The sequence below is a fragment of the Tinamus guttatus genome, unplaced genomic scaffold (assembly GCF_059628265.1).
Source record: "Tinamus guttatus ecotype Peru unplaced genomic scaffold, ASM5962826v1 Tinamus_guttatus_pri_ptg000601l, whole genome shotgun sequence".
NCBI lineage: Eukaryota > Metazoa > Chordata > Aves > Tinamiformes > Tinamidae > Tinamus > Tinamus guttatus.
In genome coordinates, this window is record NW_028289135.1 from 1,918,863 (window position 1) to 1,936,186 (window position 17,324).

The following is a 17,324-nucleotide window of genomic DNA, read 5'->3' on the forward strand; positions in this document are numbered from 1 at the left end:
TTCTTTGGACATTCCAGAGAACACAACCTAGTTTTTCCACTGTAGTTTTACTCTGTACTCGACAATACTTGCCTTCACTCTAATAATCTGTGCATGTTCATTTCTCTCTCTGAAAATCAACTTCTGCAGAAATAACAGTTTTGTTCTTTTTGCATCTTTCCCACTGACTGCTCTTCTTTCTCTTAATGGAACAGTTCATCCCCCCTCTCTGCCAAAATGCATGATTGGCAGCAGTGTGGAATTTTTTATTTTAGTGTACCTTTCTTGCTATAGCCACAGTTATACAGCCAGATTTATAAAGCTCTTAAGATAGTGACACATTTATATTTTTGATGGGAAAATAAACAAGCTAAGGTTGGAGTTTTATGTCACATCACATTAAATGGCTGAAGTTCTGAGATTTCTCATTTTACTTTATCCTAAAGCTGTCCCCAGCAAACCACTAACGAAAATTTGTTACCGATCATTTTCTTTATCACTAGGAAAATAGTGACTTCGGGACCACTAGCAGAGATCATCCTTAGAAATGTTGGCAAAGATCAACCAAGAGCATGCTGCTGGTTTTTCTTTAGGTCTGAACTGACTTTTCAAACATTCCATCCCATTTTCTGGAACAAGCAGACTACACCATTTTCCAAAACTAATCCAATGAAGATGGCCAACCAAGGCAGCGTTCGGTTTAAGTTTAATGTAACTGCAAAAGAAAACAGAACAAACGTATCTATCCCAGGTCATGGAAAACCACGTGGGAAATTTATACATAAGAAATAACACAAATCCATTAAAGTCTGCAACCATATTTGCAACCACACATAAAAACTAAGTTTCTTTCATCTTCTAGACACACAAAGAATTCTGCTTTGTGTTTCAGTGCTCCAAGCTGAACTGATGGACACAGCTTTTACAAAGATATGGCTGTAAGATAAAAGCTTGGTTCTGCATTCTTAACAAATGTTTTGTTTCATTCACTTTTTAGGAAAGTCCAAAGATCACAGTTTTAGACTAGGACTATTCTAATCACATATCTGGTAATAAATATTGTTTTCTCTAAAGACTTAAAATTATAGAAACAATAATGACATACATAACAGCTGCATCCTCTCTCACACAAGTCCCGTACACATTGTATACTAATAAAGAAGCAAAAAAGTACCTCTAATTGCTTGAGAGTTTGATGTCAAGACGAATACTTTTATAAGTATGAGGCACAAAGGTGTGTAGTCATGGTAGTCATGTTCCCAAATAACAGCTGGAATTAGCAAAAGCTTTCCATAGCTAGACAACAGCAGTGCTTTGAGAAGTAAAATGAAGTCAGACTTCGTTTTCAGCATCTCAGGTCTCATCTGCCATAAGGCAATAAAAATGCCAACTAAAAATGAAGTTTGTTCTAGGAGGACATAAAGAGCAGTTGGAAAGAGAGAATGAAATACAAACATAAAGTCCTTACATGATCAATCACATGAACAAGATGGAGGACATGAACAAGCCCTCCATCTTCCAAACTCACTTTAACACACAAAAAATACTAATACTTATGTACTAATGCTGTGTAACTCCATTAAAGTAATTCAATCAACTCTATCTGTAGCACCTGTGTAACATCTGTGCATGTAACATCTGACACTACACAGCACAAGAAACGGCAACACTGTTCTGTTTGACAAATACCGATTATCGCAAATTCACTTTAAACAGATACAGCTTTTCCTGATTTGTTTACTTCTGTAAACAAAGTTGTCTCATTTTTATAAGTAATAAACTTTGGAGTGAATCCAAAGATATTTATGGTTTTGATTTCAGCTACAGCTAAAAAAAAAATAAAAGGTCATACTCAAATGGTAGTCTGGTCGTCTTTCATCTTTCAATATATTTCAAGAGAATATATCATCTCCCCACATTTTCTCATGATCTTAAGATAAGACAGGCAAGAGAACATTGGGAGGATCCTTTTAAACAGATTACTTTACAAACAGGAGCTTACAAATACCACACTCTATACTGCAGAAGACAACTGGCATTAAAGTATCATACCAGATAATGATACATAAAGCAAATTACAGGGTATGTTTTTTAAGTTGTGCTTGAGTCAATTATCTTACATTAAAATGCAGCTGAATGACAATATGCAGAGCTTTAGTCTTTGGAGTGGGGCAGAGCTCTACAGTGGTCTTTACACCATGTAAATGCATTCAGACTAAGATTTCTGAATATTGCCATCTTCTGGTGATTTGATACCTAATGTTGATCATACCAGTCTAGATTGCAGTCAGGTGACTTAAATATAAATCTGCTTTAATGAAGGCAAGGGAGAGAGCAAGTGAGAAAAAAGTTACTAAATCGTGCTGGGTTGAATATGACAACCATTCTGTATTAATAATTTTTGCAATACAAGGCTTTTGAAAGACTCATGCAGTTACAAAATGCTTAAAGAGTACCCTTGATAAGTCACAGTTCTTACCTAAAGAAGCTATGCCAAACATTCTATAAAAATCCCATTCCTTGGCATATCTAATTAAGTCATCAGGATCTGTATTTTGGCTTGAATCCTGTAGTTGCAGCCACCTAAGGTAAGCTTCACAGAGCAAACAAAATATGCAGAGCTTCCCGTGAATCTGGTAAAAGAAAGGAAAATAAACGCCTTAGTATCAAATGTTTAATTTACGATACCTCTTGACACCTCTTCACAAACAAGCTCTGCTTATCATTTTAGGTATGCTTAGAAAATCTAAGACAATTACTTTTGTTGAGCCACTAATTCAGCACATCCCTTTTAGTATCAATTGGTTCTTTTACATGATAGGCAAATTAGAGGGTGTTAAAACTGCATGAACAGTTCTGTATTGAAGAAAGTAGATAATTGTAGTTTGCAGGGTCTTCTCTACACTTTTTAAAATTGGGACAGTTGTTTCAGTTAGGAATATGTAAAAAAAAATCACACCCTAGCTAACAGAACTATACTATCAAAAGACTCAGTATAATGTTTTAAGTTGCCTTGTTTTTGTTTTTCTCTCAGAAAAAAATGTTTTTCCATTAGAAGAAAATGGTAATTTAGTTATACTAAAAATATTCCTTGCTTAAAGAAGGGTGAGGAGACAGAAGTAGACAGTTATGCAACCAAACAAAAGTTAAAGCATCCTCTGAAGCAACTGCAACAAGAGGCGTTATGAAGGTCCATGTTTAGCACACTTTCATATTAAACATAACTTATAACCCAATGAAGGTGGCCTCTTTCTAGATTTTTTTTTCTGTTGGTGCCTAGTTATGCAGCTTTCACTTGCAGGGACAAGTATACATGCACAAGATAAGCTAAGTTTAAACACCGAATTCATTTATTCGAATAGGTGAAATTTCCCTAGATGGATATGTTCTTCCAAAGGCCTCATGGAAAGCAACATTACCCAGCAGCATTAAATTCATTAAAACCCTTTAGCCAGATCTATGCTTGAAAAAAAGGCAACTACGGGATTCAAGCCAAAGTATTGATCTGGGTGACTTAGGTCTGCCACTGCAAGCAACGTAGATCCATCTACCCCGTTCACACTGGTCTGGTCAAGAGATTAAGAGCACATGAGCGCACGCTCAAGCTTGAGTCATTTACTGCAGATTAGCTTCCCTCTCCTGGGAAGGGAGGGAAAGCTGCCCTTTCCCACAAAGGGAAATAAACTGTTAAACTAAGGATGAATAGCACTGTTGGAACAGCTAACTCTGCCCTTCTGTCGGCCAGAGGCAACCTGCCCATGTGTTTGAGCATCAGCGGTGCTTCATGTGGAAGTCAGTACCTTTTGCTGTAGTTTTGGGGACGTGGTTAATTTCTCATGAGGAAATTCATCAGTAAGTCGTACAGTAGGTTTATTTAGTACAGCATTGTTTGCATGGTACATTATACTACTACAGTTCATGTCAAAAACAGTAACTTCCAGCAGAAATTTAGGGTGGAAATGAATTTGAAATTAGACCCTTCTCTTCCAGTAAGTCCAGTTAAGACCATGCGTGACATGCAGTGAAGACAGCTGTATTTGGCAGTCTTCCAGAGAGAAGACTGCCAAATATTGGTAATACCTAGAATTTGAGATTTCATGTGCTCTATTTACCATATTAGACCTTAATTTGTTTGACCCCCAATAACATTGTAGTATGGCTTGCTGGGGCCTGTGGAAGGACAGAAAAAGAACAGCACTTAAATTCTGTAACTACTCTAATCCGCTTACCAAACCTAAATATATCTTTAACTAAAAAATCATGGGGTGGGAGCACAGCAACTTACATTTATCTTTGTATTGAAAAGAATGTGTCTGTATGCTTGCGCTTTACATAAAATAGCATTAATCAAGATGATAACAGGATCATACTCAATGTATTTGTCCACGGGTTTCTGGCAGGATTTCTGAAAGCCACAAAATAAGAAGAATTATTAAAAAAAAAAAAAAAAAAGAGGAAGCACAAACCGAGGAAATATTCCTCTGAGTTTAGTACAATCACATAATTCCAAGTAGGCATTTAATTCATGTTAGTCTTTCCCCAATGCAATCTTTATTTCTGATACATTTTTAAACCAGTCAGAAAAACTGCTTACTTTCCCTTTGACACTGCAGTTTACACAAGGATTTCCCTTATGAATCAGAAAGATATAATACTAATTTTTGTAGACTTCAAATTAACACAGAACAATAAACTGTGCAAGAATGTATGTAGTGACCATTTTGTGCCCTATAGATGAAAAAAAAAACTTCCAAATACTCAAGAACCGCACTGAAAGAGTGTTGAAGGTTAATTGGTCATGCTTGTCTATACAGCATTGGGGCTTTTTTTTGGAAAGAAAATGGATTTCTATTATGTATATCCTTTTTTCACAAGAGATGTCCCATGTTTTTCTCTTTTTGGGAGAAGTATTTTTTCCTGTTGCATTGTCCTTGCATATCAGTTAGTAGCCCAAACATTTCTATTCACTTTCAATTATTAAATACCCACCCCACTCCCAAGTCACAACATACAATTAGAATATTGAAAATACAGCATTCATGCTAGAGATGTAGCTAAAGAATCAGAAGTTGCTACTGAAAGGTGTGGTAGGACCTCAGGGAATTACATCTCTAATTCATCTGCTGCTTCTGGCTGTGCCAGCTAGAGGGATTATTTCCCCCAGGCCACTGGGAATTGCTTGTCACCTCCCCCTTCAGATTTATTGACCTATCTGCATGGTTGGGCACTCCCTGAGTCAAATAAGAACAGCTTAAAACAACTATTCATTTAACTGTTTTAGTGAAGAGAAGGTTTAAATAATAGTCTTAAAAAAAACTCAACCAACAGACCTGAGGAGGAAATCACTTCAGTCAGAGACTCTCGCTGAGAAGCCGGAGCCCTTTGGCCACCACTTCAGCTCACACATCTGCCCTTGCCAAAAGACTCACGCCTGCAGGTCACCCTTCTCCTGCTACAGAACCTCTGCTGCAAACTCCTTCCCTCTGACCTGCCCTGAGCTATTCCTACCTCCCTTGCTCTCATTCTACCTTCCACACTTAGCGTACAAAAGCCACAGAAAGTACCTGCATTTCCATTTTCATGAGTTTCAGAACAGAAAACTCTGCCCAGCTGCTTTCTGCAATGCTCCACCTGGCACAGCCCAAGCCACGCAACAGCAGACCAGGCAAATGGGCAACTAACTCTCAGGAAAGAACTAAAGGATTCTTCAATGTGATGGGGATTCCTCATGGTCAAAGTTAAATGTTGCTTTGATATTTATTAGAATTACTATGGGAGAATTTGAGAATGCAAAAATTCAACCTCATATTAGTTGAGTAGAATCTATAGAGGATGTGACTACCACAAGCCAGTGTGTCTTGCTCCGCTTCAGGAAAAGCAATACCACAACTCACTTGGATTGCAAGAACAAAGTACTATATACGATGACAGAACACAACACAGCCAGAAGTAATGAATGCAGAGACCGACTCAATTAACCAAAAGTGTGATAGGTCTAAGATTAAAGTTAGAGATGGAAAAAAGGATATAAGTAATTGAAGACCATGGCTACAATGTTTAATAGAGTGAAAAATCTACCACAGAAGAGATTGCAGCTATAATTAAAGGCAGTGTCTTGCTTCATTTCTTTCTACTGGAAAATCATAAAAAATATTCTTAAAGGTGATTATTTAAATGCCTCAAAGCTCTGGGCTGATGTAGGACAAGAAAACTCAATCAATTTGTTTATAAGCTTATTCCCACAAGCACTGGACAAACACAAGCAGAAGATTATTCTTGAACAGAAAGGGTGGTATAAAGGTTACAAAAAAGGTATCCTACATACCCCAGGACTTAAGAGCAGACACTTCAAAATGCTTGCTTGCAAACAAAAATAAATAAATAAAAAGATGACAAATTATCTTTCTGAGAGAAATGCAGAATAACCTTTTAAAATTAGGAGCTACCTAAAACACTAACCAAGAAATCTGCAGTTACAAGCTCCACTCTGTATAAAGTAAAAGCCCTTGGTGCTCATCTAGCAGGGACTGAGTTAATGTTAGAGTTTCCAGCAACCTGGGAGATCTATAAAATAAGGAGAAAAAGAAAACTTAACAAGCTAGTAGAAAGATGTTCTTCATAGCTCAGCAAAATACTTTCTGATCCAAGAAATCCAAACCAATTAATTAAGGAAAGAAACATATTTGAACAGCAGTTTTGTTAAATAAGGCAAAAGTAGTACTGGAATGATGACTTTAACTGCACTTTTACTGGCTTTTTGCAAAACAGAACTCAAAAGATACATTTCTTCTCTGCTTATGAAAGGCACTGAGCTATGAACACAGTCCAGCACACAACGCTACCTATATTCAGTAGTATTATTTTAAAAGTCAAATGTACATAGTTTATTAAGTGTGGTCACCAACATTAAAGCATAATTGATTTTTAAAGTAGGATTATTGTGTGTGTGGGGGGGGAACTTCTTTGGGAAACCATAGCTAGCATACCAAGGAAAATAAAAATCCATACTGAGCATCCAGCCTCCATCCCTACCCAAAGAGAGCACAAAAACTACAACAGTGCAGCAATAAATTTGCAAATCTCTGGATATCAAAACCACCAAGGAAGCAGTCTCATTTTGGTAGCTCCATCTCTAGGGAAGGGAGTTTGGCAAATTAAAGCTGCAATTTTTTTTCTGGTCTATACATACAGCAATACATAACATTTACAGAGGTTCAGCAGTGCTGGGAAGGGTAATGAAGAATGCCCAGGTGAAGGCAAACTGCTATGGACCCATTATACTGAGAGAACAGCCTTAATCCCAATTGCACCCTTAAGCAATAAAACGTAATTAGCTGTGCTGCTTTCAGACACGGCTTCTTTATTAGGGATGCAGCTAAGTGTCACAATAAGCTGGAAAACACAACAGCTCAGTTTGATATGCATTCCAATTAAAAAAAAATACAAAAGCTGCTTCATTATTTTTCCAAAATCAAATGTTTTACACTAGTCAGATGTCTGCAAATTGAGTTATGTAAAGAAGAATGAAAAAAAAAACATATTTCATTTTCCAGGATGATCTTTGTACTCTTGACGGACTCTTTACCTTATCACATAAATGCATTGCATTCATGCCATTTATATTCTCTCCCACTTCCTGCCAGAAAGGAGCTTTTCAATTATTTTAATAGCAGAAAAGCTAAATGAAGTGTGCCCTGCTCAGGCAATTTAGCTTTCTTATTACAAAGCACAAGGGGAACCCTGGCTGAGCTCTACATATTGCAGTGAATAATTTGTTTGCCTTGGTTAGGGTCTGGAACTATTAACCATTTTTAAATGCTCTTTTAAACAACAAAATACAAAAAAAAGTAAATGTTTTTTTTTCCATTTTGAGATAAGTTATACTTGCTAATTTCTCTTTATAGTATCTACACGTTGACTCTATAATTTATTCCAGGTTTGCTCCATGTGCTTTGTTTCTACATCATTAATAAGATAAAAGCTGTTACCTGAACAGTATTTTTGGTTACTGTTGTTAAGGGCTGGTTCATACCTTATTTAGGTATGCCTCATTTTGCTTATACATCATTTAAGTTTTGAGGATATCAAAATAACTTCAAAAACACCGCCGTAAAGAGCCACCTACACTCACTCTCACCATCACATCTGGTTTAGAACAGGGAAAACGTCAGCACGTTTTTGGTGTAGGAGTAGAGCCAGACCTATGAGTCACAGGCTGACCATCACGAGTTACCTTCATTCGAGGCAATTTTAACTCGCTCACTCCAAAATTATCATCCATTAGGACAACAACAAATGCTACAGGAACTCAGGAACTAAACTGAAGCAGCTCTGTGATTATTATACTGAATTTTCAGAATTGCACTCTAATATTGTGGGCTGGAAATGGATGTTGTCTGATGGAAGCTTTTAGTATCTCGCCGTGAGAACACCTTTCTTCTCTGGAATAGATTTACTACAAAACGATAGTATTTTATTTAGTCCCACCTGAAAATCATGGTCCAGATCAAACATATCTTGAAAACGAATGTAGGGCTGGAGAGAAGATGCTGCTGGTAGAACTTGGCTACTTCAGCCTCAAGATGGATCACAAGTCCATTCTCAGAATGGTAAAGACTTTTTAGATGCATTTATTAACAGGGAGGACTTTAAATGATGCTTGGGAGGAAAGTCCTTAGGTTAATATAAGAGTTGATGACCATGGCAACGTTCTGCTTGTTAACCTTCTGAGGCAAGAATAAGGAATGTTTCATTCTCATACAAAACAAAAGATATTTTCCTTCACATGTCAGCATTTTCATGGATTGCTTGAAAATAGGAAGGAGACACACAAGTATGTCAATGATTCTTAACAAAACATCCATCTGGACACTCTCCATCGGCCTCACTTCTGAGTAGCACTGTATATCATTCCTTATACTCCTCACTTTTCCTACCTTTTCATAAAATGGAGTAGTGGTACTTAAGGATCTAATCAGACAAAGAATGGACTAAAACAGGCACAAAGCAATATCAAGTAAAGTGACTGCACCATCTAACCTCACCTCGGCCATGCAATTTTTCTTAAATACCATTAGCTTTTTCATGACAATTTTGCTGTACTTCAGAGATCTACATTCTGAGTTACAAAAACATCTCATATAAATGATGAAGATCCTACACATCACTATGAAACTTACTTTTTAAGTGGAGAAAGCTTCCTATTATTCCTTTTCTTTTTTTTTCAGGTTAAAATGACTCATACTTGTAATAGTGACAGTCCTATTACGACACTGCCGTTGACACTTGGCATTCTCCACTGACTTTCAAGTTGTACTCGAGGGTGTTGAGGGTGTGATGTTGACTGACTTTTTGGGCCTCAGGCAGGGAGTATAGTATTGCTTTACCAGAGCAGAATGCATTAACCCACTGCAACAGAGTGGGTTTACTTTTCAGAGTAAAAGGAAAAAGTAAAGGAAGAAATACTCTATTAGAAAAATTAATTTCTCATAAATAGACAAGACCTCAGTGTTTTCCTGTAACAAGCATATTCATTTGGATGATTACACCCCAAGGAATCTTTTGATCTTAGTGATTTTTCTAACATTCTGATCTCCACTTTATAAACTGAGCTATCATATTTCTTACTACCTGTTCATCATACGGGCTGCTCTTCCTCTCAGCCTTTCCTGGGTGGCCAGAAATGGGCAGAATGAGTTAGAGATGGTGCGACAACACAGCATGTAAGAGCGCCTAGGACTAAGACTGAAAGTGAATCATGATGACACATGACCGATAGGAATAAGTGCAGCACAGTCTAGATTTAAACCTACATGAAGGGAGATAAAATATAAATTTGGCACAGCAATGATATTCTTTATTCTTTCATTCTACTCACTTCTTTACTCTTTAAAAAATGTAGTTTGGGATATATGATGAACATAGTTACTGGGACTTATGTCTTTTATTTTACATGGAACATCACACCTCCAAAGGATTAAATCATCAAACGGTTAAATTCTAAGAGGAATGAGTGCCACCTGCTGGATCCCAGTTTTCCTCAGAGATTATCAAAGCCAAGTAATTACCATAATTGATAACCTGAGTTTGTGAAAGATGCTAAGTCCCATGTGAAATGGCTGCACTTTACACTTGTTCCTTTGCATTTAATTTGTCCTCAATTTCAAGATGAATGTGAAGCTCCACAGTAAGCTGAAGAAATCCAGAGTAAACCATCTACATTCCTGTCATAAACCAATGACGACAGCTTTTACTACCATCTCTAACCATGGTTTTAATGTAAGCCATATCCACTACTAGAGATGATGTATTATACAAAAAAAAAAAAACACAAAACCTAAAAAACTTTTTTTTTACTTGCAGTGTGCATGTTTAAAGCCAGCAGAAATTAAAGTCTATTACACTGTCTTTCCTCTTAAAAACTGCTGATTTCTCCAATTCTTGAAAGGTCTGCAGAAATTTTCAACTGCTTTATGTTCTGCAGCAATGAGACATTTTAATTGACAGCTGGGCAGGGAAAAGAGGATGTGAATCATCTCTTTCCAACATCATCAATAATTTGTGTATATGTTGTTTCCAGGTTTCTTATTGATAAGAGAAGTTGAGATTTGTGTAGATACTTCACCTTAAGCTAATTGTTGTTTCCCAAATATAAATTAGTTATAAATATATATGGAGTAGCTGTTTATAATCTCTATTTTTGATTTAAGAAATGCTTGAATGATTCAAAAATTTTATACAGTTGTAGAGGAATGTATTGCACATCTTTCTGGCCATGTTTACAGCTTCACAATGAGTAAATTAACTCATCTACTTGCAACATTCTCAAAATGCCAAAGGCAACGCATTTAGGGGAAAGTAAGGACAATAATGAAGAAAGTTTGAATGCCACAACTCATTATTTTAATTGCTTTAATATATTCTACAATTGGTTCACATAAGAGGTTTCTGTTTTTTCTATGGGGGAGACAGATAAGGAATGTTATGAAACACTGTCACAGACTAAATAAAAGGTTCAGCCGAGATAGATTTGTAAATTCCTCAATCCCAAATTCATCTCTTTTCATGGCTAAATATACGGTTTTAAGCGATCTACTTTTTTCCCACACACTACAAGAAATACACCAACAATATCCACTGGAGACAACTCTGTATAAATGCTATCTGAGTACAAGTAAAATATTGGAAACAATAACGTTAGAAACCCCTGGAAGACTTTAGGACCTTAAAGCATTAAACGCTTTTCTACGGCGACCGTTTCCCCGAGGGGCGCGTGGGGGCGAGCGGCGGCCCCGCCCGCACAGGCAGGCGCGCGCATGTGCCCCGCGTGCCGGGGACGCGGGACTCCCCCGCCGCCCCCCGGGCTGCCCGTGCGGGACTCACGCAGATGGAGATGCGCAGCACGCCACGCTGGTAGTCCCTGTACAGCTCCGCGGCCTCCCCGTGGCACTCGACGCACCGGTACGCGCCGGGCGCCGCCATGGCCCAGCCGCACGGCGCCTCGGCCGCCCTCGCCTCCGCGCCGCGCGCGGTGCATCCTGGGGGCTGCGGTTTTCGGCAGCCCTCCGCCCGCGGGGTGGCGCCGGCACCGGACTCCATGTCCCAGGTTGCAGCGCGGCGGCTCCCGCCTCCCGGAGGGGGGGCAGCCGCCGTGTGCCCTGCGCATGCGCTCTGGAAGATGGCACCTGCCGCGGAGCGCCGCGCCGCGCGGCTGCTGCGGGCGCTGCTGCTGCTGGCGGCGGCGGCGCGGGCGGCGCGGGCCTTGACGGAGCAGCAGTACCCGGACCTGTCCCTGCTGCGGCGGCGGGGCCCGCCGGGCGGCTGCGCCTCGCCGGGAGAGTGGGCAGAGCAGTACTCGGCCGAGTGCGGTGAGTAGCGGGCGGCGCGGTGCCATCGCGGCCCCGCTGGCGCGGCCGTTGGACCAACGGCTGCGGGGAAGCGCCCAGGCGGCGGGAAGGGCGGCGGGGTGGTGAGGGGGAAGCGCCGCTGCCTCTGCCGGCCCTAGCACAGCATGTCCAGCCCTCCGGACCCGGCTCCTTCAGGTGCGGTTATGTATAAATCCAGTGAAAACTGCGGTTTTCTACAGCTGTAGCTGTAATACACTAACGTAGAAACAAATCTGGAAAGCTCTCTCAGCTGACCTCTGCCCCAGATGGTTTAAGCTCATGTATAAAACCAAGAAGACTTTCACCTGGTCTTGAGATAAAACTTGTATCATGCAGAAGTTAATAAATAGCAAAGCCCTTGATTTCTTCCGTTGCTAAGGCTTGGGTGATCCTCTGAGGATATTCCTTTGGCAGGGTGTGTTTGCAAGGTTAGACTTTGGTTTTATTGATAAAACAAGATCTCACAGGTTGAATGCTGTTTTAAAGCGGGTAATTGAGATTGATACGAGCTATACTGCTTAAATCACTAGGTCCTGCTTGGTCTTGGATACAGTGATATAAGGTAGTCCTTAATTACTCCAAAATAGCTGTATTCCAGTTTACTCTTTGGTATTTAATCCCTGTGGTTCAATAAACTGACAGTTAAAAAATTCCAAGTCTTTTAGATCTCCCTTCCCAGAAATTGACAGTCGATGGTTTCAAATAGTTTCTCTTTGTAGTGCAGATTCAGGATAGTTTCTCTGGTTACTGTTTCTACTTTTTTATGAGGTTGCTAGTGAGGCAGTGTGTTTGACTGTACCTAGCCTGCAGACATAGGCTAATCCATACTTCCCTATAAATAAAGCAGCTTTATTGCCCTGAGGATCTCAAGGACGGAACAAGGACATATATGTCCATATATACACACACAAATACTTTTTTTTACCCCACATCCTCTTCACCCAGTAGCTTGTAATGGACGTACTGTGGTGTTCCTGGTCACCCATTCAAAAGCTCCCTCAGTAAATTCTTGCTGTTGTGCTGGATATGCTCCTGGGGATAGTCCATGCACCTTCTTGTTTCTGTTCCTGAAATGTGCAGACAGCAGTGGTTTCAAACCGACACTGTCTTATGAGCCCCAATGTAGACCAACTAATGTTCTGTTAATACTGCTGCCATGGCACAAGAGGATAAAACTTTGGCCAACATGAAGATTAAAGGGCAGTGTTGAAACAGGTTGTGAACTGCTGTTCTTGCAGGACTTTCTAACTGTAAACTTTGACCTTCTGCCTTTCACTAATGTTACTTCTGTTGTAAAACTTCTCCCAACAGTTGTTATTTAAGGCTTGAGTTCCATGCATCTATTTACAGGCAATTATTTTAGGTGCTATTTTGACTTCTCTTCATAAGAAGACTGTTTCTTTTTCACTACTAACCTCGTACTTGTGAGAAATGAGCAGTTAACTGACTATAATCAAAATAGAAAATAGCACAGCTTATAAAAGCAAATTAGACACCCCTCACTCCAACCTGTCAAACTGAGTCTTAAGCTTGAAATTTATCATTTCCACTAATACTTTGTACATATCTATTTCTGTTGTCGAGTTCATGAGATGATGCTGTTTTTTTTTTTTTTTTTGGCTGCCTTTTGCAATATTTCAAGTTAGTGAAAGAGTGGATTGGTGACATTGACTTCCACGGTCAGGAAATCTGGGAAAAGGGGTTCCTTAACAGTATTTTTCCCTTTAATCAGCTGTGTTTGGCTGTGTCTGATTCCTGGCTTTTATTTAGAGTTTCTGTAATAGCCTGCTTAGTAATATATCTGTGAGGACCTTTATACAGGCTTAGCCAATTATGACTTCCATTCCCTCTACTTTTTATTGTCTTTGTATTTCTGTTTCCTGGGCTTCTGTGAACAGCTTTTTTCTGCTCCATGTGTTCTCTTCCATTTATTCTCTTCTGTGGGACTTGAATGGCAATTTTATCTTAAATTAATTGGGCCATAATATAGGAACATAGTGTCAAACTGGAACATGTCTAACCAAAGCTTTTCTGGCTTCCAAATTCTCTCCTCTTGAAGAGGAAAATGAGAAAATGTGAGATGTGATAACAGTATGTATATGTAACTCCTTGAACTCCTAAAGATATATTATTTGTTTTTCCCCAGACTCATCCTTTTTGCATTTCCATGAATCTGACTGTGACATAAGAGGGTCTTCATCTTGTGAATCTGTGCTTTCTCTCAACACTGAAAAAATTCTGGTATGCTATAAAGAACATGATATATGAAAAATAGATTATTGTTAGTGCCAGATCTCTTTAACTGCATAGCCAGTTGGAATTAATTATAAGCATGTAACTGCAAATAGAATCTGTTCATCAGTAGCCATAGACTGACAAAAGACTTAAGTGCCATGAAGGAATGATTTCATGGTACTGCAGCATGAATCTCTAGGGCTGTCATCAGTTTAGTTTCTGCTAAAGCCTAACTTGTACCTGGATTAGTCAGGTTCCAATTAATATGGGGTGGGAAGACAGGGGTTAAGATTGAGAAGGGCAAAGGTATCTTAGTTTTTACAGAGATTAATCATTCAGCCACCACAAAATATTTACGAGAGTAGCAGTGGTAACTTGAAATCAGTACAAGAATAACCAAGAATACAAGAATAACAGTTAATAGAGATTTTATGCCATATTGATATTATATTTAATAAAATACAGTATGTAGAGGATATCCTAATGAAAGTAAGTTGTTTCTTGGTGGAGAGATTTCAAGAGATTTATTACAGTATTTGGGTTCTGGGTTTTCTTGGAACAATACTATTAGTCTACTGATTTTGAATAAATATATATACACACACACACACACATATATATATATATATAAAATTTTCAGTCTCCATCAGAATATGAGTTTGATGCTATCTTATTACAGTATCACTTCTCTTCTGAGTGTTATCAGCAACTAGGACATCATTGTAATGACAGATTTTTCTGGCTGTACTTTATTTTCCAAATAAAATATTTAATAGAATGTTAATTGCTTCTTCCTGTGGTTAATAATAATAAAAAAAGTCCTATCTGTTATCAAAGATGAAGCACTAGGTGAAGTAATAATGCAAAACATATTACATAAAATGTATTATAATATAATGTAGAGACCTCTACTTTCAATAGGAACAGGGCTGGGAATATATTATGTATTATTTTGCAGGGTAATGCCAAATACAATTTCTTTGCTAATCTTTTCACTCTCCAAAGTAATTTTGCTAAGTAATTCACTCTCCAAAGTAATTTTTAAGACTATAGTTGTTAAAACAGACCAAAATTTCTTCTTGTTCCTGAGACTATTGGATAAATAGGGCAGAAAATATACAATGAGAATTAGCCAGTTGCTTTTTGGACTGTAGATCATTTATACCTCTGTGTTGTAGATCCAAATATTGGGTCTTCCTGTACTCTTAAGAAACCACAAAAAATGCAGAAGCAAGGAGGACAAAGTGGAGGAGGAGTTAGGAGTTTTTTCAATAGAGAAAAAGGTGGTATTCTCTGAGGTTAAAGATGTTCAGATTTGCCATGTACCTGAAGCAAAATAAGGAACTGAGCAGTGAGAGAGGGTATTTGTTCCTTTAATCTTGCATCTTAAAAACATTTTTCAGGCCTGTTAATCAAAAGACTATTTTGTGTATTTTTATATAAACTGCTCTGGTAGGCTCACAGTTCACAGTTACCTATGGGAAACATTTCTGAAAATGAACAGAGTAGAGGACTTAGGGTTTCTGTGTCAGTAATACTTTTTATAGATGCATTATAAAGGGAGAGAAGTCTTATGCTTTGTTCAACCAGTTGCAGTCAATCTGTTTTTCACCTCATCTATTTTTTGTCTCATCTGTAGCTTACAAAGTTCTTGCTAGAAAAAGGACAGCCTTTCTTACATAATGTGACACTGTTGGTCAAAATTGTCTTTATTGCTGAAGCTGTTTTCTTTTCAGTGTTTTATTCCAGGTGTAATATAGAAATATAGAAATAGCAACCACTAATAAAATGCTCACAATGTTTTTTTTTTTTTTTGAACCTGAAATGTTTATTTAGCCATACCTTAGAGAGAATAGCAGCAGCATCTGACTGAAAATCAACTTTTCTCCTCAGGGGAGACCAGGAATCAGTTTATTTTCAGTCAGTTTAGAGCAATCACATTAGTCTTTACTTTCTGATATAACGAATTCTCTTAGGTATTTAAGAGGGGGTTTTCAGTTAAATTCTTTACTATTTTATGCTAAATGTTGCAATGAATAATGTTTTACAGAGCCAAGCAAAGTCGCTTGCAGAACAAAAAAGGTTTCCATTTGCTACTGATAATGACAACACAAACGAAGAGCTGGGTAAGATGCCTTATATAAAGTTTGTGTAGGTGCTTACATGCTAGTTAGTGATGCACTGATTTAAAAGTGGTACCAAAAAAAATCTAGTGAAATTTCTTTACTTAAGAGAATATTTATTTCTTCCTGGTAATCCTTTCTGCTTTGTTCAATAGGACTCTTAACTATACTTGCTTATGCGAGTGTAAGTGTTCAGAAAGCATTTTCATTAAACAATCTCAGCTACTTCCTGCTTTTCGTTTCTTTTTTTCTCATTATTAATGACTTAAAACCATCCAAGATTCAGAAAATCATGCTAAGGGAATATGCTTTCTTTCAAGCACAGATCTTGAATCTATTTGCATTCCTCATGCAATTGTAACATCAAATCTTACAGACAGCAGGAAGACTTTCTGGATTGCTATCCTTATAGAGTCTACTGCTTGTCTGTTTGTTATGTTTTTATTTTTTGTTTTGAAAGGACACTCCGAGGAGAAGATGATTGCCTTTTCAGATAAAGGCACTGAGAAATACTTTCCTCAAACACTTTGAGGAAGCATTACTTGCACTGCTTCTCCAAACTGATACGTTCTGTAGGAAGTAGAGGATAATGAGGCAGCAAAGAGATGGGGAGGGTGTATTTCAAGAAAGAGTGCAAAATGCCTTTTATATAATGGCAATGAAATGAAAAAAAATCCAAGAACCTTTTACCTGTCTTTGACTCTTTCAATTATCTTTTTGTTTGTGACGATGCTATATGCTTGCAGCAAGTGAAGCTTTCTCCATATTGAAGAAAATGATTTTATTGCACATAAACACTTCCTTCCTTAATAGAAATGTTCCAAGAATGAGTTAAGCTTCTGGATATGCGGTTTAAGAAATACAGATTTCTCACTTCTTTCGTATAATTTTTTCTCTTGCAATGAATACTGCTTGGCAAAACTGACAAAAGAATTTGTTTGTCTACCAGAAAAAATGTCTATTAAAAATATTTTAAAAAACCCTTTATTCTAATTGACTCATATATCTCTCCTCATATTTGAGTAAATAGGTGAGCCAATAGTTCTTCTATACTGTGCGGCTGACCACTAAAATTCATCAGAAGTTTGGGAAAGGTAAATTT

The 17,324-nt window shown here is 38.1% G+C and overlaps 2 protein-coding genes across 2 annotated transcripts in view; one reads left to right on the forward strand and one right to left on the reverse strand.

The window, feature by feature from the left end:
* Positions 1–207: 207 nt before the first annotated feature.
* On the reverse strand, positions 208–11,577 carry ARV1 (ARV1 fatty acid homeostasis modulator). Its single transcript, XM_010215566.2, has 5 exons — positions 11,362–11,577; positions 4,265–4,384; positions 2,459–2,612; positions 1,154–1,387; positions 208–694 (listed from the first exon to the last, which is right to left on the reverse strand). Exons 1-5 carry the CDS (start codon positions 11,575–11,577, stop codon positions 588–590), a joined length of 831 nt encoding a protein of 276 aa, XP_010213868.2. The 3' UTR covers positions 208–587.
* Positions 11,578–11,656: 79 nt separating this feature from the next.
* The window catches only part of TTC13 (tetratricopeptide repeat domain 13), a 35,959-nt gene continuing 30,291 nt past the window's right edge, over positions 11,657–17,324 (forward strand). Inside the window, exons 1-3 of the mRNA XM_088534906.1 lie at positions 11,657–11,846; positions 14,011–14,105; positions 16,150–16,225. Coding sequence (XP_088391032.1) covers positions 11,657–11,846; positions 14,011–14,105; positions 16,150–16,225 — 361 coding nt within the window. The remainder of the gene's footprint in view (positions 11,847–14,010; positions 14,106–16,149; positions 16,226–17,324) is intronic.

Coding starts and splice junctions, on each gene's coding strand:
- ARV1 (XM_010215566.2), bottom strand. CDS start 11,577: ATGGAGTCCGGTGCCGGCGCCACCCCGCGGGCGGAGGGCTGCCGAAAA. Junction 4,385..11,361: donor TGCTGCGCATCTCCATCTGC/GTGAGTCCCGCA, acceptor TGTGGCTTTCAG/AAATCCTGCCAGAAACCCGT. Junction 1,388..2,458: donor GTTTGGCATAGCTTCTTTAG/GTAAGAACTGTG, acceptor ATGTCCTCCTAG/AACAAACTTCATTTTTAGTT.